General features: G+C 43.0%; 1 protein-coding gene across 1 annotated transcript in view; it reads right to left on the bottom strand.

Annotated features, from left to right (window-relative positions):
• LOC146760357 (cytosolic carboxypeptidase 4-like) overlaps positions 1-20,281 on the bottom strand; it is a 164,970-nt gene that overhangs the window by 20,293 nt on the left and 124,396 nt on the right. The window contains exon 6 of the mRNA XM_085551580.1: positions 6,758-6,924. Within this exon, the coding sequence (XP_085407706.1) occupies positions 6,758-6,924 (167 nt within the window). The remainder of the gene's footprint in view (positions 1-6,757; positions 6,925-20,281) is intronic.

The raw sequence follows: 20,281 nt of genomic DNA, 5'->3' as shown, positions 1-20,281 counted from the left end.
AAAACCCACTGCGGTAGGAATGCTCCTTCTAAGAAGGAGATTGTTGCCGTTATTACTTTTTTGCAGGAAGCGGAGCTTTCACCCTCCCCTTGTAATTTGCTCGATTCGGAGCGGTGGGAATCTTTCACCGCTGCCCTGCTCCTAAGAGCAACAAACGATTATAAGGCGGAGGAGTTAAAAACCTGGGTTTTGGTCCTGGGAGCGCTTAAAGCGGCTAAGGAGGAGAAAAAGATCCAGGCAGTCGCGAATGGGGTTTTTGGGGTGGGTTCCGGGACGTCTGGGGTCCCGGAGGGTGCGGAGGAACCGCTCCCTTGCGGCGACTCCGTACCCAAGATGGTGCCGACCACGCCGGCCGTTTTCACAATGGCCATGGCGGCGCCCGAAACAACTCCGGAAGGGATGGCGGAAGTTGCCTCATCTGGGGAGGCGCCGCCATATTATCCCCGCCTATACCCCTGTTTGCAGAGCTTTCGTTCACCTGAGGGGGGTGGGTCCTGTCCGAGGGAGGGAGAGTCATGGGGGGAGGCGCGCCGTGGAGGCGTTAAGCCACCCCTAGACCCGTCCCCGGAGGAGGGACCTCATTCCCCGAAAGGGGAGGAACGAAAGGTACTGCCTGCCCCTACCCCTTTGGTTTCGCCTCCCGAGGAGGGGGAGGAGAAAGGGGAGGAACAAAAGGTACTGTCTGCCTTCACCCCGTCGGTTTCGTCTCCCGCGAAGGGGGAGGAGAAAGGGGAGGAACGGAAGGAATTGCCTGTCCCCACCCAGTCGGTCGTGGTTCCCCGGAGGAGGGGGGAGAAGTGGGAGGAGCGAGAGATATCGCGTAAGCCCACTGATTGGACTGACATTTGCGATACAATGCGAGAGGTGGGGCTCAAGGAGCGGGACTGGGCGGTGTTCCCAATTGTAGTCAAACAGGAGGGACCGGTTTGGGTACCTTTGGAAGCAAAAGCAGTTGCTCGGTTTATAGAGGCGATTGACAAAAAGGGATTGAGATCCCCGATGACAATGAGTGCCTTTGAGGCTCTCGTAGCCCCAGGTCCTCTACTCCCATATGATATTGAAAGCCTTATGAGAGTAGCCCTCGAACCAGTACAGTTTACTGTGTGGAAGGAGGAGTGGATAATACAACTCAAAGCTGTTTTAGCACAGGCTGCGCGCGATCCACAGCATCCAGCAAATGGGAAGGAGGGAGATCCAAAAACTGATTTAATGAGGCTTTCAGGTTCATCTGCGGATTTGGCTGGATCTGCAGAGAGGCAGCTTAGGGACCTCCGCCCAGGAGAGCTGCTTGCCACCACGGGGGCAGCTACCTCTGCTTTTATACACTTTATAAGAAAAGCAGAGCCTGTAGCCCCGTGGTCAGAGATTATGCAGGGTCCCTCAGAGTCATTCTCTGAGTTTGCCAATCGATTGATATGGGCAGTAGAAGGATCGGAACTGCCTAAGGAAGCGCTGACTTCTGTTATAAAGGATTACCTGAAGCAAAAGGCTCATAAAAGTGACTCTTCAGAAAAAGGAAAAAGAACAGATAAAGAACTGCTGCTAGTACCAACGAGAAGGACATCTGTTGTATCACTTGCTGTGTGTCTTTGTGTAATTGCATTCATTACCGGGGGAGAGGGTACTCACTTAACATCACAACCAGAAAATATTTGGGTTACATGGTCTAATCGAACTGGGCAGAAAGATTTCTGCCTTAGCCTGCAGTCAGCCACATCACCGTTTAGAACATGCCTTATAGGTGTACCCAGGTGGGACCCAAAGGAGTTCAACGGATATGTGCATAAGAACAACTGCAAGAGAGATGCAGTGGACAAAGTTTTCTTTATGAAAGCATTTGAGTCTAAATTCACTGACTGGGCCAGAATGTCTGCATGTTTTATTAGATCCTTGAACACCTCCTTGCCCTGGGATCCACCAGAGTTGCAGCTTCTTGGATCCCAATCGGTTGGTAACGTAACATGGAATAAGAACTCTCAAAAGTGGGAACGCCCGGTTAGATGTTTGTATTTTTCGGGTTTTAGGACACCGGGTCAACTGTCCAATCGCAGGGTATGGGAAGGCCTACTCGGGAATGGGGCACCATTCTCGGGAACAACTGGGTCGGAACCCTTTACTTTACTTAACCCCATTCAATTTGACACATATAGCTTGTCAGGGGCATATTGTGGTTTCTCAGCTGAAAGGGTGGAGAGATTCTCCCATCCCTGCTCCGGGGATGGCTCCAAGAATGGATTTGCAGACCAATGCATAAAGCAGGGTGGGAGGTGGCTCTCTTACAATCAGAAGTATGTGGTATGTCATCCTAACGGGTCCACCTATAATCTCTCATGCTACTGGGGCCCTGACGATCTGGCATGTTCTGGTTGTTGTTCTCGAAAGGAACCTTTAGCTGGGGCTGGACGCCAGAAAAGGTCAATAAAAACATTGGACCAGGATTGTAGTGATGAGGTTCAGCTGTGGGGTCCCACAGCTAGAATCTTTGCATCCGTCTTAGCTCCGGGAGTAGCTTCAGCCCAGGCCCTAAGAGAAATTGAGAGATTGGCATGCTGGTCCGTGAAGCAAGCTAATGTCACCACAGCAGTCCTGTCGGAACTCCTGATGGACGTTAACAACATCAGACACGCTTTTCTTCAAAATAGAGCTGCAATTGACTTTCTGCTGCTTGCTCAAGGGCACGGGTGCAAGGACTTTGAAGGGATGTGTTGTTTCAATCTGAGCGACCACAGCGATTCGATACATAGGAAGTTGGAATGGATGCAAGAACACACGAAGAAGATCGCAATAGATGATGCATTCGGAAGCTGGTTGGAGGGACTGTTTGGTAATCTGGGCCCATGGCTTAAGCAGTTTCTCAAAGTATTAATCATAGGTATTTTATTCTTTTTAGCTTTAATGATTTGCTTACCTTGTTTGTTTCAATGTGTCCAGGGTTGTTTACAGCGTATGATAGAAAGAATGTTTAACGAAAAAATGGAGTACCAACGGGTATATGATAAACTTTGAGAAGAAGGAACTGTATAAACCCAAGATGCCTTGGATATAATCATTAGAAAACTACTGATGTTATTAGATATTGCACTACCTACCTCTGTAGCTTGTCTACCTCACTTTTTAGATAACTTATTAAGTTTAAATTATAGAGACTAACATTTTTATATTAGGATTAAGGATTAGCGTTCGGGATGTAACGGGGCATACTTTATCGAGCATGGAGAGGGGGAAATGATGTATTAGGCGGCACGAACTCACGGGATGTAACGCGATAGGCCTCCCCGTGCTCGGTAATGTATATGTATGAGGCTGAAATTGGAGCCCTATATAAGGGTCTCACACGGTTCATTAAACGCCATTTTACAGCTCACCATATTGGTGTGATCAGCGTGTAACTTGGTCATGGGGCCGTCAGATGCACATTCTCAATGATGGACGTAGTTCTTTAGGTTACCTTACACAAGGCAACAGTTTAGCACACCTTTCTTCGGCTCACTGGAGACTGTACACTGAACACTATGAAATCAGGTGGGAGAAATCCCCCATTCACACAAGATGCCTCCATTAGACCAGTCATTTCCCCAGTAGCTATTACCTTGCTTCGATCTACCGCTCACTGACTCTGACAGAGCAAATAGTTTATTCTAGAGAAGTAGCCAGTGTCCAGCCTGCTCCTTCATCCTCCTCACAGCAGTAGCGGAAAAGTAAGGCTGCAAAATGCCCTGAGCAGAGAGAGCTCTAAGAGGAAAATTAAAAGACACATCCAGTTATAAACGTTGACAGGTGAAAATGTTCGCTGTTGGAGGGAGATGCTGAGATGCCAAGTCAATGCCACGCACACCAGACACCATGACAAAAAAAAAGACACAAACGCAGAACATGAACCGTAGGAGTTTCGTAACATAAAAGACCTCTGGCTTGTGATCTATGTACCTTTGCCATGAGACATATCACCTGGAAGTCAGATCTGTCCAGTACTGGATTAACTTCTCTTTCCATGGCTTGACCTGTCACCCGGAGTACTATAGAGACGGGCACTCAGAAATGCACATTTAGAAAATTAGATAGATGTATTGAACATAAGCACTGTGCAATTAATCTCACTGATCACAGCTGGAGTGGTCAGAGCAATTTCAGCATGTTTTCTGCAAAATAGAACCTTATCAACTAAATAAAGATCGTATTTTCATCAAGGTCGAGTGACAGTCATCGTTTTCTTCTGACACTGTTAATCCTGCTCTGATAGGAAACATCCATATGTGTATCTTTCTCTAGGTGAGAAAGTCAGTCAAGACAGTCTTCTGCAACACGCTCTACCAAAAACAAACTTAAGCTGCAGTCAGACCCATTGGCTCCCACTTAAACACCCACTATTCATTACACAGTACAGAGGTCTGGAAAAGGGATTGCCTGCAAGGTGTTTAAACCACCTCTGCTCACAGTGTAAAGCACACAAGAAAGACATCCCACAGTGTAACTAACCATTTAGGTCGCTCCTGTGTAGCACCTGCAGCACCTGCTTTGGCAAAGGTACAAAAATAATTTGGGTTATTTCCATCCTCACAAGAGGAAAGCATAGAAAGTGTTCAAGTGTTTTTTGTGGTAACTACAGAAGACAACAGCACTGGTTCTAAGCTATAAACACTTCCTGCTCCTTAAACCATGAAAGACAGCTCTAGTCTTGGCAAAAGTAGACTATAATTACCATTGATGTAGTGACACACCACCAGTAAGCAGAAAGACTCTGCTGAGCTCCCTGTGCTACCTAAATGGAGAAAGACTGGATTTCATCTTTACAGAGTAAGATTAGACCGAGTGGAACCCCACACTGCAACCTCCAGTTCTGATGGATAATCAGTTTTTTATTTCATAGTCTATGCATTATTTTATTTCAAAGTCTGAGCTGGGGGAGAGGCCTGGATACAGCTGCTCTCCTGCCCATAGCAGTGTGCTCTCTTTATTCTGCATTCTTCCTTTGGTTGCTTTAGGCCTCTTATTCCCTCTAAAATCAAATTATGCAGTTCTCTTGGCGAGACTCAAAGAAACCCAGAAGCAAAATATTAATTTTCTGAATCAGAATCAATAAGCTGCACAATCCTTTTCAATGAATTATTTATCATAAAATAGAATACACTTACAAGCCAAGCCCCTTGGTCCCCACATCTCCCTTTTCCTGATCTTTTGCAAAAAGCTCCTGTAATATGGCAAATCTTTAGACAGGAGCAAACAATGTAATGTTTACTTGTACTACAAATGCCAACTAATTGCACCTAACCCATCAGAACTCCATAAATCTGCAATTCCACCCACTGGAGTGAAAATGAACAAGTAACCATCACACTGCCTTCAGCAGTGACATCCCATCCCCAGATGACACAGAACCTTGAAGGGACAGAGCGCTTTGCTTTTGACCACCACAAACAGATATGGAATGGCATGGGAGCTGTACAAGGTAAGGGATTTTTCTTTAATTCTTAACTTCTTTAAAAGTATTTGTCATTAGAGAGCTGCTATATTGGTAAAGGTTCATCGCCCACACAACATCAGGAAAAATGAAATGAATGCTCACTAACATGAAACCAACCAAAGAAAAAGGTAATGGAAAACCACACAAATGAGAGAAAGTGCTCATGGAGTTGGTATGACCAACTTATTTTCAGTGTCTGGGACAAGTCAGAGTTCAATATTTTCCTTCCCTGAAGTTACTTTCATGCAAAAACTCCTCCAGCTCTAATTCAGAATTGGAAAATCTGATTTATATCTCAAATTCATCCACCTGGCCAGGCTTCAGTAGCTCTCTCTAATGAGACACCAACGATTTCTCGGATGGCTGTCCCCAGTACTGAAACCATTTAGGATACATGTTAATTGCTTCATTTATGTGTTCATATGTACAAGTGAGCACAGCTATACAAAAGGAATGTCTCTATATTTTAGTTCTCTTTTTTTCATTGTTCCCCATAAACATTAAAAACCACGAACAAGCTTGTAAGAATGGTTTCAGGCATGAGGAACAGGTGGTGCGAATGTCAGTTAAGTATTCCTGCAGGGGGAAGACTGGAAGTTTGCTGTAAATTATGGGGGCATTTCTGCAACAGAAAAAATTGGCTTTTCATTGATGAAGCTGGAAGCACTCTTTGATAACAAACCCACTGGGAACTTCAAATCATATCACATCACTCAGTTATTTTTTCCTCCATTTGTCTTGGAAAAACAATATTGCAAGAGTAAGTGCTTGCATGTAGAACTAGGAATAGCATGGTTTAGAAAGAGCACATACATTTCTGCTTCATCACAGCTGAAGCATCCCATATTCTGACCTTTACCCAGGCCAAATTCCCCACATATGAGGCAACCTCACTTGCATACATCCCATTGAACACAGGAAGCTAAGAAATGAATTTTGCAATTAGGAAAAAACACCTCCCATATGGTTGTTTGGATAATGACTTCATCACACGCACCAAAAATCACAAACCTATGCTTCATATGTCTGTAGGATACAATGCTGTGAGGAAAAGAGGAATGACTGTGCGAATCCTTGCAGAATCAGGCATACTGTTTCTAAATCATACCATCAAAGTCCTTCACCTAGAGAACATCTTCCCTGTAGGAGATTGACTCCACAGAGGAGATCTGAGGTGGACAGAGTATCACCTGAAACTTCAGTTTCCTGTTGATGAATTCACTGAGACAGTGCCATCCATATGCTCAAGTAATATTTTGAGAGGAAAATGAAATTTGTAAGGAAACTGTCACTGACCTTTGTGCCCGGTCTGTTATTGTTATCTCTTCCTCCAGATCTAGGAGTAGCGCTGCCTGAGCCATCACCTTCTTGCTGCAGGGCAAGGATTTGAGGTGCAGAATGAGCAGAGCAAGGCAAAACTTGCTTCCCATCTCCTCCAGCTCTTGAGTTCCCAGCTGCAGGCCCTGGTGGAAAAAAGGAGGAAGTTTCATTGCTGAGTGTACAAAGCGCAGGTGTTGGGAGACTGTTTTTCAGAAGGACAGCTCTTAGTATTACAGTATCACCTCATTCAGGTTCCCATACAGTCAATCATGAATTCAATGATAGCATTTGTTCTACAGGATCTATTCTAAAATAGCTTCTATTTTACAGAGGCAACAGAGGCAAGTAGTGTAACTGCTCTGGTTACTTACACTGAAGTTGTCACTGTACAAATTAGACTCATACCCCAAGAGGATCTGACTAAATACACTCTTACAAATCATTAGGTCTCATCTTTTTTCTCTCTCTAGAAGCGTCATCTCCCTAAGCAATGGGAAACAAATAGGTTTTATGACTGTAAATACTGGACAGTGGCAGAGATTAGAGAAAAAACAGTGAAGAGGGGAAGGAGGGAACATCTTTAACAAGTTATGAATTGCTTTTTAAGAAAATCAATTACAAAGTAATTGCAAAATAACAAATAACTCTGAGGAATTTCTCAGTGTATTAAAAGCCTATGTCTCTAGTAGGGACGTGCAGGCAAAGAAATGCAAAAACAGGACTGGGATTATCAACATCACCTTTCCAAGAGGACTCCTTCAAGCTGTGGATCCTCACATGGAAGAGCCCTGACTTTGAATTGTCTGTGCATGCTTTTTCACTACTTAAAAAAATAAAGACCCAACAAAAAAGTAACACATCAAGGGCCTACATAGGAGTAATCCGGTGTAATTACTGGTAGTTTCTCACAAGCAGTGAGATGGCAAGAGACCAAAAAAAACCTCCAAAACCACAAAAGAGTCACCGAAAATAACCCAAAGAAACTGCAAAATCCCTCATCTTTGGCATTTAGTGATCACATCATGTGTTACTCCTTAATGCTATCACACCAGGGGTTGAATCAATTGCTGAACAATTGCAGCCTTTGTCAGTATCAGCCCCGTGTGCTTTTGAAGCACAAACCATTTCTGCAGCCAACCTTCTGACAAGAACTCCAATCCCATTTCCAAGACTGTTTCCTTAGCAACTGCCATAAGTCCGTGCTCACAGCCCTGGCACCAGCCACAAGCACAGTGTGTGCTCCACACCAGCATGGCCTGCTCTTGACCCTTCACTCGGTGTTTGTTAGTGCACATCTTACAGGTAACAGAGCCCATATATTATATATATTATATATTATATATATATAATATACCAGTAACTGATAACAGGGGGCTGAGCTCCAGTCTCCTGTTTCTTAGTAGTTAGTTTTGTTTTGCCTTCTTTAATTTGTTTATGTTTCCTATGTAAGGTTGCACTTATAATTTCTCTAGGATCTTCTGCACAGCTGAGAGAAATTGGGAGCCAACAGCATGGAGGTGGATGGAAAAAAGAGGCTTCCCAAGTGACCATCTACAGCTCCCTTGTAATGCTTTTTTTTGGTTCATGTTTGTTAGAGGCCACAAAATGTCTTACAAGGCGAATGCCTTCACTTCAACTCCAGCAAGTCCAGCATGTACAAATAAAATCTAACATTAAAGCAGCCCTATCTGATAACAAACACATTTTCCTATAGTAACCACATTGAAATTCTGCTTGTTTTCTCAAACTATATGAATAAATATGAATAGGTAATTATAATAATGAATAATGAACAAATAATGCATTATTTTGAGCTTGTACATATACTGAGTGGTTGGACAGCTAGATAAGCAGAGGACGTGCCTAGAAGAGCACACAAACAATATGAGAAAACAGAGCCTCCCTGCCAGGCGTAGACAAAGGACTCTGGAGATCTGACTTCTGCTCTCAGAAAGTCTCTTAAATATCTTTAAAGCAGTCAGCAAATCTCTAACACCATTTCTTCTCCCATCCTAATCACTGCAAGCTTTGCTAAGTAAGAGCCAGGTGCAATGAACTATAGTAATTATTAATAATGGGAAGAAAATAGATGAAGAGGCTTAGAGGAACCAATGGTCATTAATACAAAACAACGAGGGCCTAGCAGCTCTACATAGATTCCTCACTTCCATTATTTTACTTCAGAAGACATTTTAGTGTGGCAGTTACAATTGGCAGGTGGAAATGGTGACATTTCTGAGCAAAAATAAGTCACTTCCACAGCAAAGGAATTATTCTCTCAGGGGTAAAAAATACAAGGAACATCTTGGGGCTTTCCCTGGGGTGTATCTTAGGGTCCTGTTTCCAGGATCCAGGCAGCACACTAAATACCTATCAATCCAGGAGATGCGAATAGTGACAGTGCTAAAACTCAGCCTGTGGGCTTACAATTCCCCAGGGTTTTATTCAGGATATGAAGAGGCCTTAGGAAACTATGAACAGAGAAATAATAATAATAAAAGTATAATACACCTGAGAAGCCTCAGACAGTAAGTGCTCATGCTCTGAAGTTAGCTGCTTTATGATGGACCCATATTGCTTCGAGAACAGACAGCTCGGGAATAACAGCTGGAAACCTCAGCTAGAACATTACAAGTTAACACATTTAATTCACTTCAAACACAGGCAGTCTTTTATTTTCCAACTCAGACAATGCTCTCCCTCTTCTTCCTCAGCTCTCAGCAGAGGCAGGAGCTGGAGCTGCATTGGTGACTACCATTAAAGTGAAGATGCTGACAGAACTGATGCATCAAACTAACAGCATTAATGATATCTGCCAGCAGTGCCAAGAGCTGGTGCTCTGGGTAGAAACCAGCCCCTCCTGCCTTGCTTGAAATTCTTGAAATTCTACAAGAGATAAAGAAAGAGAAGTGGTGAACTTTTGATTTTGGTTAAGAAGCTCCACAGCAGTCAAGCTGGATTGTTTCTACTCACAGTGACAATATATAACCCGTTTGCCACTACCATGCAGGAGGAAGCTGTTCTACCTGCCATCAGGTCCTCTGCAATGTCCTGAACTCTCAGAGACCCTATCTTTCCCCATCACAATCCTACATGGCTCCATCCTCCTCTGGAGGCATCTGTATGAGAAGCGGAGTGCAGTGCAGTCTTCCAAGCCAGCAAAATCTAAACAAAGTCTGAATCAGAAAACTGTACCAGAAAGCTGCAGACAAGATCATCAGTCTTAATTAGTTTAGCCTCATGGATATGCTAACAAAGGTATTCTTCTTTGATGATCAGCTCATATCTTTGCATAGTTTCTGCTCTTCATAACATGAAAGTGCCAGTCTGGATCAGCATTGGCTCAATACACACATTGCTGCGCAATACAAATATGCCCACTGGTCCCCTGGGCCCCCTCATGCATGTCTTTTGAAGACATAATGTTAAAGGATAACAGGTTTATAGTTTCCTGGCTGTTATAAAGAATAATGGAACTAGACATTATTTGCTAATCTCTTCTCATTTTTTCATACCACAGCAGACAGTATGGTAAGAGACATCACCATGCTCTAATATCTGGATGTATCTGTATATATGATTTGGTGGGAAGAAACATTCCAGAGGAACTCAACATGGCTAATCAGATGAATTAAATGAACACAACCTATTAGCTCTTGGTCTAGTTAAACCAGTACATTTGTTCTCTGCCCAAACTGTTTTTATCATAACAGGGCAGTGAGGTGTTCATCTGCATCTCCTAAATGACACTGTGTCACAGTAATAGGAAACACGGAAGGAGGGGGAAAAATAAGAAAGCTATTCCGTGATTTATCATTTGGCCAAGATAATGGCAATAAAAATTCTCCTAATGAAAGTTGATGAAATTATACCGGAAAAAGAGTTCATTCGCATTCAGCACTGATGCATCAACTATATATTCACAACTAAATGCTTCCAACATCTCTCAATTTACCTAAAAACACATCACAGGCTAAGAGACAATGTAATGGGAAAACTTCGTTATTCATTACTCATATGCTTTAAACAACCCCACAAGCCAAAGGCAGCGATAGTTTCATAACACAGATATTGTTGAAGGTGGAAGGACTCCAGAAGTTAAATTAGAATTTTCTCTCTCCACCACGGTAACAAGAGCTGCAGTTAAACTGGAGTTGAAAGATATTAATAAACACAAGTAGACAACAGATTTCAGAGCCATCATTTTTCTCTTGCGTTCAGAGAAAAGGGATCTTTGGCACACAGTACGGTCACTTTTGGGCACTGTTCAATCCTTGAGGCAATATTTTTCCCTGCAAACTTACTTCCAGTCAACACATACACACACACATGCAGAGTATACTCTGCATCTCAACAGCTTTACACATGCACAATGGTTATGCCCTAAGGCTGGGTATAAATAAATTGGCAGTCTGGTTTCCCACTAATTCCATCAGTGAGCTCTCCATTGGAATACTAATAGAAACTACTTCGAGGCTGCACAGGACAAACCACACAGCTGAATGAAACATTTGGTGCCTGCAGATGAAATTTTAGCCTGGGCCAGCCCCAAAAGATAGTGTCCTTTAAACCCCTGTGAAAGAAAACATGCTGATGCACAATGGGGAACCAGCTATTGAGATGAGGACAGTAGGGAACAAGCCAGTTTTTCTCATGGCCCAGAGATCCCTAAGCAGTAGGTATGACATTCTAAACAGACAAAGTTTAGGGGATAGAAATTTGGGCCAAAAGATTTCAAAGGGATTAAGCAAGCAGAAAAGGCTGAAGATGGAGAAAAAAAATTGGGTAGCTTGAATTTCTAGAAAGATGAGAGGGGTTGAGTTAAAGACAGAAGATAAAAGGACTGGAGAGATAAAAGGATGAGAAAGAGGGAGGGGTGGTTGAGGTCAGTGGATGCTGATGTGGAGGAATGATAACAAGAGGAAAACTAATGGAAACCTCAATCCCCACCTCACTGTTGGAGAGGTGTGCTTCGTTATGAATGCCCATCCTCGCTTTCCTCAGTACTTTGGCTACTAGGTGAGGAAACAAGGCCCAGCTTGCTGTCAACCCTCCCTGAAAATCTGCTGAATTTAGCTGATGCTCTGATTCAGCTGGGACTGAGCAAACTTCTTTGTTTCGTCACAAGATGGGTTATTGATTTGTCATTCAAACGGACTCTTTCCCTGGCTAAAGATGCTACAGGCTAGATTGTTCAAGGGATGGAGGAAAGCAGATCAGAGAGCAGAAAGAGGCCTGAAAGGCCTGTTTGTAAGAGAACTGAGGATTTAGCAAATGGTAAAACTGGTTGTCAAGTTCTACTTATTCAGATAGCATAGATAGCCAACCAAAGTAAGCATAAAGATGGGGATATATTCTCATCACCCTCCCCCAGAGACTGCACACTCACACAGAGCAGTAGTGGTTGGGTATGGAATGCTTCCATACTTGCTGGATGCTGGTGCACCTCTTTCGCATTGCTTCCTGAGATGGAAGGTAGTACATGGTACCAGAAGGTCCAGTTTTGCCAGATCACTTCTTGGGTATCACTGGGACCAATGCATACATTTATGTGGGGCATAACTGTGAAAAGTGGCTGAATCAGGAATAAAAGATGGACAAAAATAGAAAGCAAAACCAACGTAGATGAGCCATAAAGAAGGTCCAGAGGGCAAAGAACAAAAGTAGTGGGAATTGTCAGTATGTTTTTGTTGTTGTCATTGTTTGTTTGTCAGGAAAAACAACAACAACAACAAAACAGAAAATAAATAGAAAAAATAAGTGCTAATTCTTGAAAGAAAACAAATAGTGCTCCAGATAATTAACTCTCCTACTTGGCAGACAAGAAGAAGAAATGGGGAAACTGTTCAAGGTCATACAGTGATTCTGGGGCAGTGTAAGAAAAGAAAACTACTTTACACTGGTGACAACCAAGTGCTTTGTTCAAGAACATTTCTGTCTTTAATGCAGGTTCCAGTACTGGCAACAGGTTAACTGCTGTTACCCCATCTGACTGTGCCTTCAACATTCATCTGTAGTCTACCCACGGCTTTCTCTCACTCGTACACCTTCTGCTGTGTGAACTCTATGGAACCTGGAACAAGTCACAGCCAGGTTATAGCCTGAGGTGCCTGAAGATTAAATGTGAGGTGGAGCTCTAAGTACATCTGAGAGTCTGTGTCAAATGAATTAGCTCATAAAAGCAGTCTGGGAAAGCAAGAAGTTGAATTTTTGCAAGTCCTAAATTGGCAGTTTAATCCCTGGATCACTTTTCCTCCCTCTCTACTTCCACTTCTCTGCTTGTATGAATAACTTCAGCATACAGAAAAGTGAGCAGACTCCAGGCCCACCCAAGCATTTTCAGCTATGAGTTTAACTCATTTGGCCATATTTCACCGTGGGAGTTAAATAACTTCCTAATCCTGGCTGGTGATCACCACATGCTTGGCAACAAAAGGATTTATGATGTTTATTCTGGCTAACGTAAATACAGATGCTATTCAGAAAGCGTCTAACCTGTTTTGAACATTCTTAGTACAGTATTTGTCTCCATAATGTCATTCACTATCAGGTTCTCCTGGTTAATTATGTGTTATATAAAGAACCAATTGTATCTTTTCATGAAATGCCCTCCATATTGTTCTATGTTACACAACACCTTGTTATTTTTCTGTGTGGCTTTAAAGCAGAGCAAGTATTTATAGTTACTGGGAAATTACAAAGTAGATTTTATTTTGAAATTCACTATACTATAATCTGCAATATAGAAAGCTTTGAAGCCTTTCCCTCTTACTCTGATAAAACATATGCCATTCTGCCCATCCCAGAGGTGATGAAAATATGTATTGACCAAAATGACACAGCAACACTAGTACGCTTTTCTTCCCCATACAAAATAAGACCCCATGATGGATCATGGTATCACTTTTGCACCAACATAATGATTTAGGCACTAGAGTGCATTTAGAAAGAAGCCAGCACAGCATGACCCAGACATCACAGCATGCTCCAGCCTGATAGCTGTCTGCCCCACAGGATCTCTGGTGCTCTGTTCCCATGCTAGCACATTACAGACACAAGCAGACCGGCAAAGCTGCATGTTGGCCTGATAGCAACGTTACATGGAGTGGAATTTAATGGGGTGGCGAGTTTGCTTCCTGCTATGCTGCCACCAAATATCCACATCACTGTGAAGCCTCTCCCCAGCACAGTGCTGAGTGTTACTGCTGAGCTCTCTGCACTCTTTCCCTTTCTCTCTCAATAGCTCAAGTATCACTAATACTCTCCCATATCGAATCTGCCTTCCAGGCCACTGTGTGCTTCCTCTAGCCCCCCCTTTCATTATCTCTTTTGCCTTACAAAGAAAATAACTCATAACAGACAAAGCAGTCCAAAGGAGGTACTACCATTCACGTCTATAGGGATATTATAGCATCTTCCAAGCCTACATTTTCTCACATACACAAGCATCTTACTCACTTTCTTCTTTATTGTTGCTGCTGCACATGGCACAGATATCTTTATTGAGCTGTCTTTCTAATCGCTACTTATGTTTTCCTGAACAGTCAGAGCTAATTCAGAACCCAACCATGTGTTTGAATGCTTTAAACTATTCCTTCAAACATGCTTTACCCCGCCACCGTCTGTATTTTATCTTCCATTCCCGTAACCACAGTCTTGCTGTCCTCCTTCCTACTGTATAATTCATATCAGCTGCAAACAGTAAATCTTAGCATTTTACTGTTCTCCTCATTTCTCAGTCATTAAAGAAATACAGACCAAAACAGAGTGGTAGCTGGAGTCACCTTACTATCCATTTCTTCCCACCCCAGTGATGATTAATACATCCCACCTATTTTTCCAGACTTTTAAGTAGATTTTCACTATACAAATGACCCTTTTGTGCCTCACCCCAAAACTCCAATCCCTTTGGGATTTCTTTTGGGTGAGGGAAACTCTCTTCTCCTTAGTTCTGACTTAACTAGGATGTCCACCAATGCTGCTCACTTAAATATGAGTCTTAACAAATGACAAACTTTGTATACTGCATCTCCCTTCACTCATGCCACCAAGGCAATTAACTCAGTCACTGTGCTTCCCTGCCCTTGTGTTTCTCGTAGGTTTTTTCTTTTTTTGGTGGTTCTCAACCTCTGGAGTAAATTTTAAAACATAAGGAATCAGAATGAGCACATTGTTTAGCATGTTTGAGATGTCTGCTATCTACCCCACTGGCCATTATTAATGATTTTAAAAGTTTGAATCTTCAGTTCCTTTGTTCCCTTATAACTCTTACAGCAATAAAACCTGAGGTTTACCTGATTCTGTGTGTTGTAGCCTTGGTTGAATATAAAATAACACCGACAGATAACGTGCAGACATTGTCTTCCTGCATAAAACAGCCAGAGTGGTCCCACAGCATTCTGCTCTGTGCCTGTCCTGGCTGCCTACCAGCTCTGCCAACATGCCTGTGGCCCCAGGACAGCATAAATAGCTCCAGCATGCATCCAAATCTCAGCCTTCACAATTCCTTATTATTCCATTCCTGAGGGTCCACTGTTTCCTTCCAGAGCCTTTTGATTATGCCTTGGAGCATGCTTCTTTTTTCCAGATCTAAGTCTGTTCTATACTAAATCCCTCATTTCCTCTGACTCCTGCTTCCATTGGCACCAGAGCAAAACTTCTACCCGATGGCAGTCCCCTTGCCTGGGCCACGCCACACGCCAGCTCCTGCAGTTAAATTGCCATGCACATATTCACAGATCAGCCCAAGACCTTCTCTTTGTTGGTCTCCTTAAACATTTACTTTAAACACGTCTTCATAAAGAGACTCATGAGTGAGAGGTAAGGGCACAGAGCCATCTGCAGCTCTGAGCCTTCCTTTCTCGTTTCTCAAATTTCACATATATTGTATGGCTGTCCCCTTACACTGCGCCTTTTCCCCTATATTATGAAGGATTCCTCATGTCAATTTTCTATCTTTTTTCATTTCACAAGTTCTCTTTGGTTATCTTCAGCCAGCTGCCAAAGCTGGTTTCCCCACCTAACACACTTCCAAGTGATCAGTGACAGTAAGCAACTACAATTCCAGAATTCATTGTATTAGCACTTCTAAAGCAACAAAGGAACCATTGATTTCCCAAGCCAAGGATACACAGGAAAGCACAAAAGGCATACGTGCCCAGTTCAGATCAGAGAGGAAAGAGACACACTGTTTGGTGAGGAATCCAGCCTGGTAACTGCTCCCTTTGAAGGTGAAGGATGGGAGTACAAAGAAGGGGCTTGTTGGCTGTGTTCTAATGGGTGTTAGCATAATTATTCTGATACAGGATGCTTCTTGCAGCTTGAATATGTCAGAAAGTTACCTTAACAGACGTATTTTACCAAAAGGCCCAGGGAGAAAGAATGATCTTTTTACAAGAAGGTTGGGTTAGGAGGGACATCCTGTGAAGGGTCTTGGGAATACAGACCACACAACCAGATGCCAGACATCAAGATAAGTTCCTCCAGGTGAAACAGTTGCCACCAGCTGCTAACCAGGATTTATAGGTCTGCGGAGTGCAAAGGCTCACTTTATTGCCAACCCAGATGTCCGCTGGTACAAGTAGTCTGATGGCTGATGGGGTTTTTTTAAACCACTCTTTTGGCTGAGAATACGATTAGTATCAAAAGAAAGGAACCAGCAAACAAAAACAACAGAGATCAAAACTGAATATTCTACATTATTACAGCAGATATGAGCCCCTGTTGCTTGCCCACAAGGAACCTACCAGCAGCATGAGCTCAGACGTTTGGACTTGTTTACCAAGGATGAGTGTCAATTAGACACAAACTTCTTCAAACCACCTATAAGCCTTTACTGCTCTTATAATCCCACCAGCAAAGGCTTACTTTAACTTCTCCACTTACTGTGCTTTTGGAAAGAAAGAGAAAAAGAAATCAGGTGTTTGAAGGCTGTAAGGAACAGACTGAAGAAAGGGAAACAAGATCAGAGAGACAGAAGTAGGGTGAGGGGGAGGCAACTATCTCTATCAAGTGGGATAACTGATGTGACTCACACAAAAGCAGCTTATATTTCCTCTTGTTCTGCAATGAATATTTCCACTTTGTCTTTTTCAGAGGAGACCAGCCAGAAGCAAATGCACAGCAGCTGAGTAATGCCTCAACCTCCAGAGCATCATGCAAAAAGAGAAAGACATGTAGGCCTCAGAAGAATAAACTAAGTTTCTCTGAGTCTTTGGAGACCTACTGACCGTTCACAGTGTGACGCAGGCAAACCTGTATTAACAGAGAAGATGCTGACTCCAGATTATAGGCTTTCAAGACTTCTTATCTTGCAGCTGTACTACCTGAGAAAATTTGCATAAGAACAAGCTGCCTCTTTCTTAGAAGTCTTTTTCAACCTGTTTTTATGATTTCCACTTAAAACGATAATCCTCTGTTTGTGACACTGCAATCATTTCTACTACAATCAAGTGTTCCATCCAGAAGGAGGATTACTGTCTCGGTTTGGGGAAGTAATATGGACCTCAGAAAGAACAAAGCAGCCAGTTTACAAGCAAATGACCTTGATAATAAAGAAAAAAAGAAAACAAGAGCGTGTATGATCAGATCTGCCTCTTCCAAGAGACATCTGATGCACTTCAGGCTCACAAGAACTGGTATTTCCTCAATATGTTCATACAATGGAGCTGGAAAAATTGGCAATGCCTACCTTCACTGTGCCAACCCAACATACACTCAGATTTTTCCTTAGACAACCTACCAACGTTTTAAATGTGAACACTGGAGACACGTATACAATAAACCTAGCACAGTACACAACGCCATGCATTTAGCACCATGTCTTTTGAGGAGGAGCATCGCCTCACATGGTGCCGAGTGTCAAAAAACTGTTCTAAATCATTGCCACTGGCAGCTGCTCTGAAATCCAAAGAACAAACGGTTAAAATAAATGAAAGCAAAAGCCTTTTTCTTTCTCCCCCCAAGAAGATAATTTAGCATGACTTTCCACAGAACAATTTGCATGGGATTACCCACAATACACTGCATTATGGTAATACTCGACAATCTCTGATGCATATTAGACTGGCAGTGTTAAAAATCTGTCAAAGGAAAAATAAACGATACGGGAAAATGATGATGTAAGACAGGACAGTAAACACTCTGCACTTGTGTAATCTGCCAAAATTCACTCCAAAATTGGCCTGGGAAAGAGAATGAGAGAGTATTGCGCACTCGGAACAGCTTTAGGGAACATTCCCAACTCAAGCAGAAAACAATACCTGACTGAGACACGGACGTAATCACAGAGGAGTGGAAAATACAACAGATCCGAATGAGGAGCTGAATAGGAAACACGGAGTGATTTTCTTCATTTCTTTGATTTCCCACTGGGCAGTAACCTGGAGGGAATCTTCCCTCTTGTTCATCCAAAGCAGGTTCGGTTCACTACCCTTCACTACACACGTTCACTCAGTCTGCCTTCTGCTCCTCTCCAAGCCCCTCTGTATCTTCTTCTGATGCTGCTGGTGATCCTTAATGGACTCTGCACAGTCTCTGTGTTCAAAAGTGTTTGTCCCAAAACAATGAGCCCCAGAGCTGTATTAGTCGCAGAATCCAAACTACCAGCACCTCCTGCCCTCAGCCATGGTTGGCTGCTCAGCCCTTCAATACACTTCACCCAGAGAACAGGGACGCTAAGGATTTCTTGCACCGACCTCGTACTTTCCTACATAAAAAAAGCTGCAGGAAAATAGTATCAAATGAACTGATTTTGCCAGTTCCATGCATCATGTTCCTAGTAATTCAAGTAATTGTCTATCACTCCTCAAATCCCTAAGAATCGTGGAATTACAGATTCTTAGCTTAGGTTGGAAGGGTCCTTAAAGATCACAGAGTTCCAACTGTCTGCCATGGGCTGGTTGCCCCCACCAGCTAAGGCTGCCCAGGACACTAAGACACATTCCCCCAGGACACTAAGGGGGAATGAGGCATAGGTTTGGCCAAGAGGTGGGAAAGAGAGAAGTAGCATTTTCCATGTGGGTTTATTCAGTAATTCTCTCACCACTAAGTTGCAGAAAATGGAAGGAAAAAAAACCACAACAACCAACAAACAAGCAAGGGATGAGGCCAAATTATATTGCTGAAGAGGAGTTATAGAGATTAGTGTAGTAATTAATCAAGACAACCATGTCAGCAAGGGTCTGACCTTTATTCCTGCCCTAGTAACAGCTTTGTCCCCGATGACTTTTGGCTTGCATGCTAAAGCGATTTAGATACATCCCTCAATTAATCGCAGGATATCCTCTGGGAGATAGGAGAGCAGTACTGCAAGCTGCCAACAGGGATGCTGAATCAGAGGAGGAGTGACCTAGTGAAGGGCACCTAGTGAAGGACATCAGCAGAGATGGGGAGGTAACCCACAGTTCTCTTTACCTCCTACACTTCACCCCTCACTGCTGGAAGCAAAATTGTTTGAAGCATCTAATTCGAGATCCTGCCATATTTTAAAAGATTAAGATTTCCAAAAAATAAGAAAAATAATAAGAGTGTCTTAAAATAACTTGCGTCTTTTTCTGTAAAGAAGCAACAGCACCACATCAAACTCACTCAGGCAGGATGACAGGCAGCTGCAGAGATCACGGCAGCAGTTGCTTCCCTCTTCTCTCTTTTCTTGTGAGATAAAGACCTTCTATCAGGCAGATGTGCTGCCAATCCCACACTCGTAGAGAGTGTGGAGTCCCTTGCTCAGTGTTTTGGGTCACCTGCAGCTTCTAGAGTAACTAGCAAGCACTACTCTCTGACAAAGAACCTCAAAGCTCTGCAGATGCAGTTGTGCCCCTGAACATATGGGAGGGGAGTACCTTCTATCCTGCCCACTAGGGACAGACAAGTGGAATCTGAGCTCTCTCAGAAAGGCAGTGTACAACTACAGACCTTCAGTAAATAGAAGGACTAAAAAGCTACACATTCAGGAGAGTGGTGAAGCTCAAGATTGGCAAGAGATAGAAACAACACTAGGAGACGTCTGCTTCTATTAGAATAGCTATTATCACAGCAACTGAATACCTGAATCAGTTTTTGTCTCCTAAGAAAAATAACAAACGCATTTGCCCATCAAGTTTGTCCATTATGGCAGTTAGAAGCAGAGACTGTCAGAGCTTTATGCCTGTGAATTAAAGTCCCTGTCAGGATCTTAGCTAGTCAGAGTGAACAGAAGCCTTAAATTAATAGCTTAAGTTACAAAACTCAGAACAGCTAACACACATGTTGAGTACACCCAGCTGGTTGTGAGGTTTTCAGATACTTGTCTGAATGAACCCCAGATCTCCTGCTCAACACAGACAGGGTCTCGTATAAAGTCTGGAATAGATTTTCTAAGGTTTATTTTTAGCAGCTGTTCCACAGTTCTGATACAGAACAGAGACAACCCAGACATGATACTCTGATGGTGAAATGAATCATTCTTTCAGAGCTCTGAAAGCACTAACAGGCCATAAAGGTCCTCAGCCAGACCCGCCT

The sequence above is a fragment of the Coturnix japonica genome, chromosome 6, assembly GCF_054131305.1.
Source record: "Coturnix japonica strain WE chromosome 6, WE-NBRP24, whole genome shotgun sequence".
Classification (NCBI taxonomy): Eukaryota; Metazoa; Chordata; class Aves; order Galliformes; family Phasianidae; genus Coturnix; species Coturnix japonica.
The sequence above is the reverse complement of the archived record's forward strand: the minus strand, read 5'-3'. Positions and strand labels throughout refer to the sequence as shown.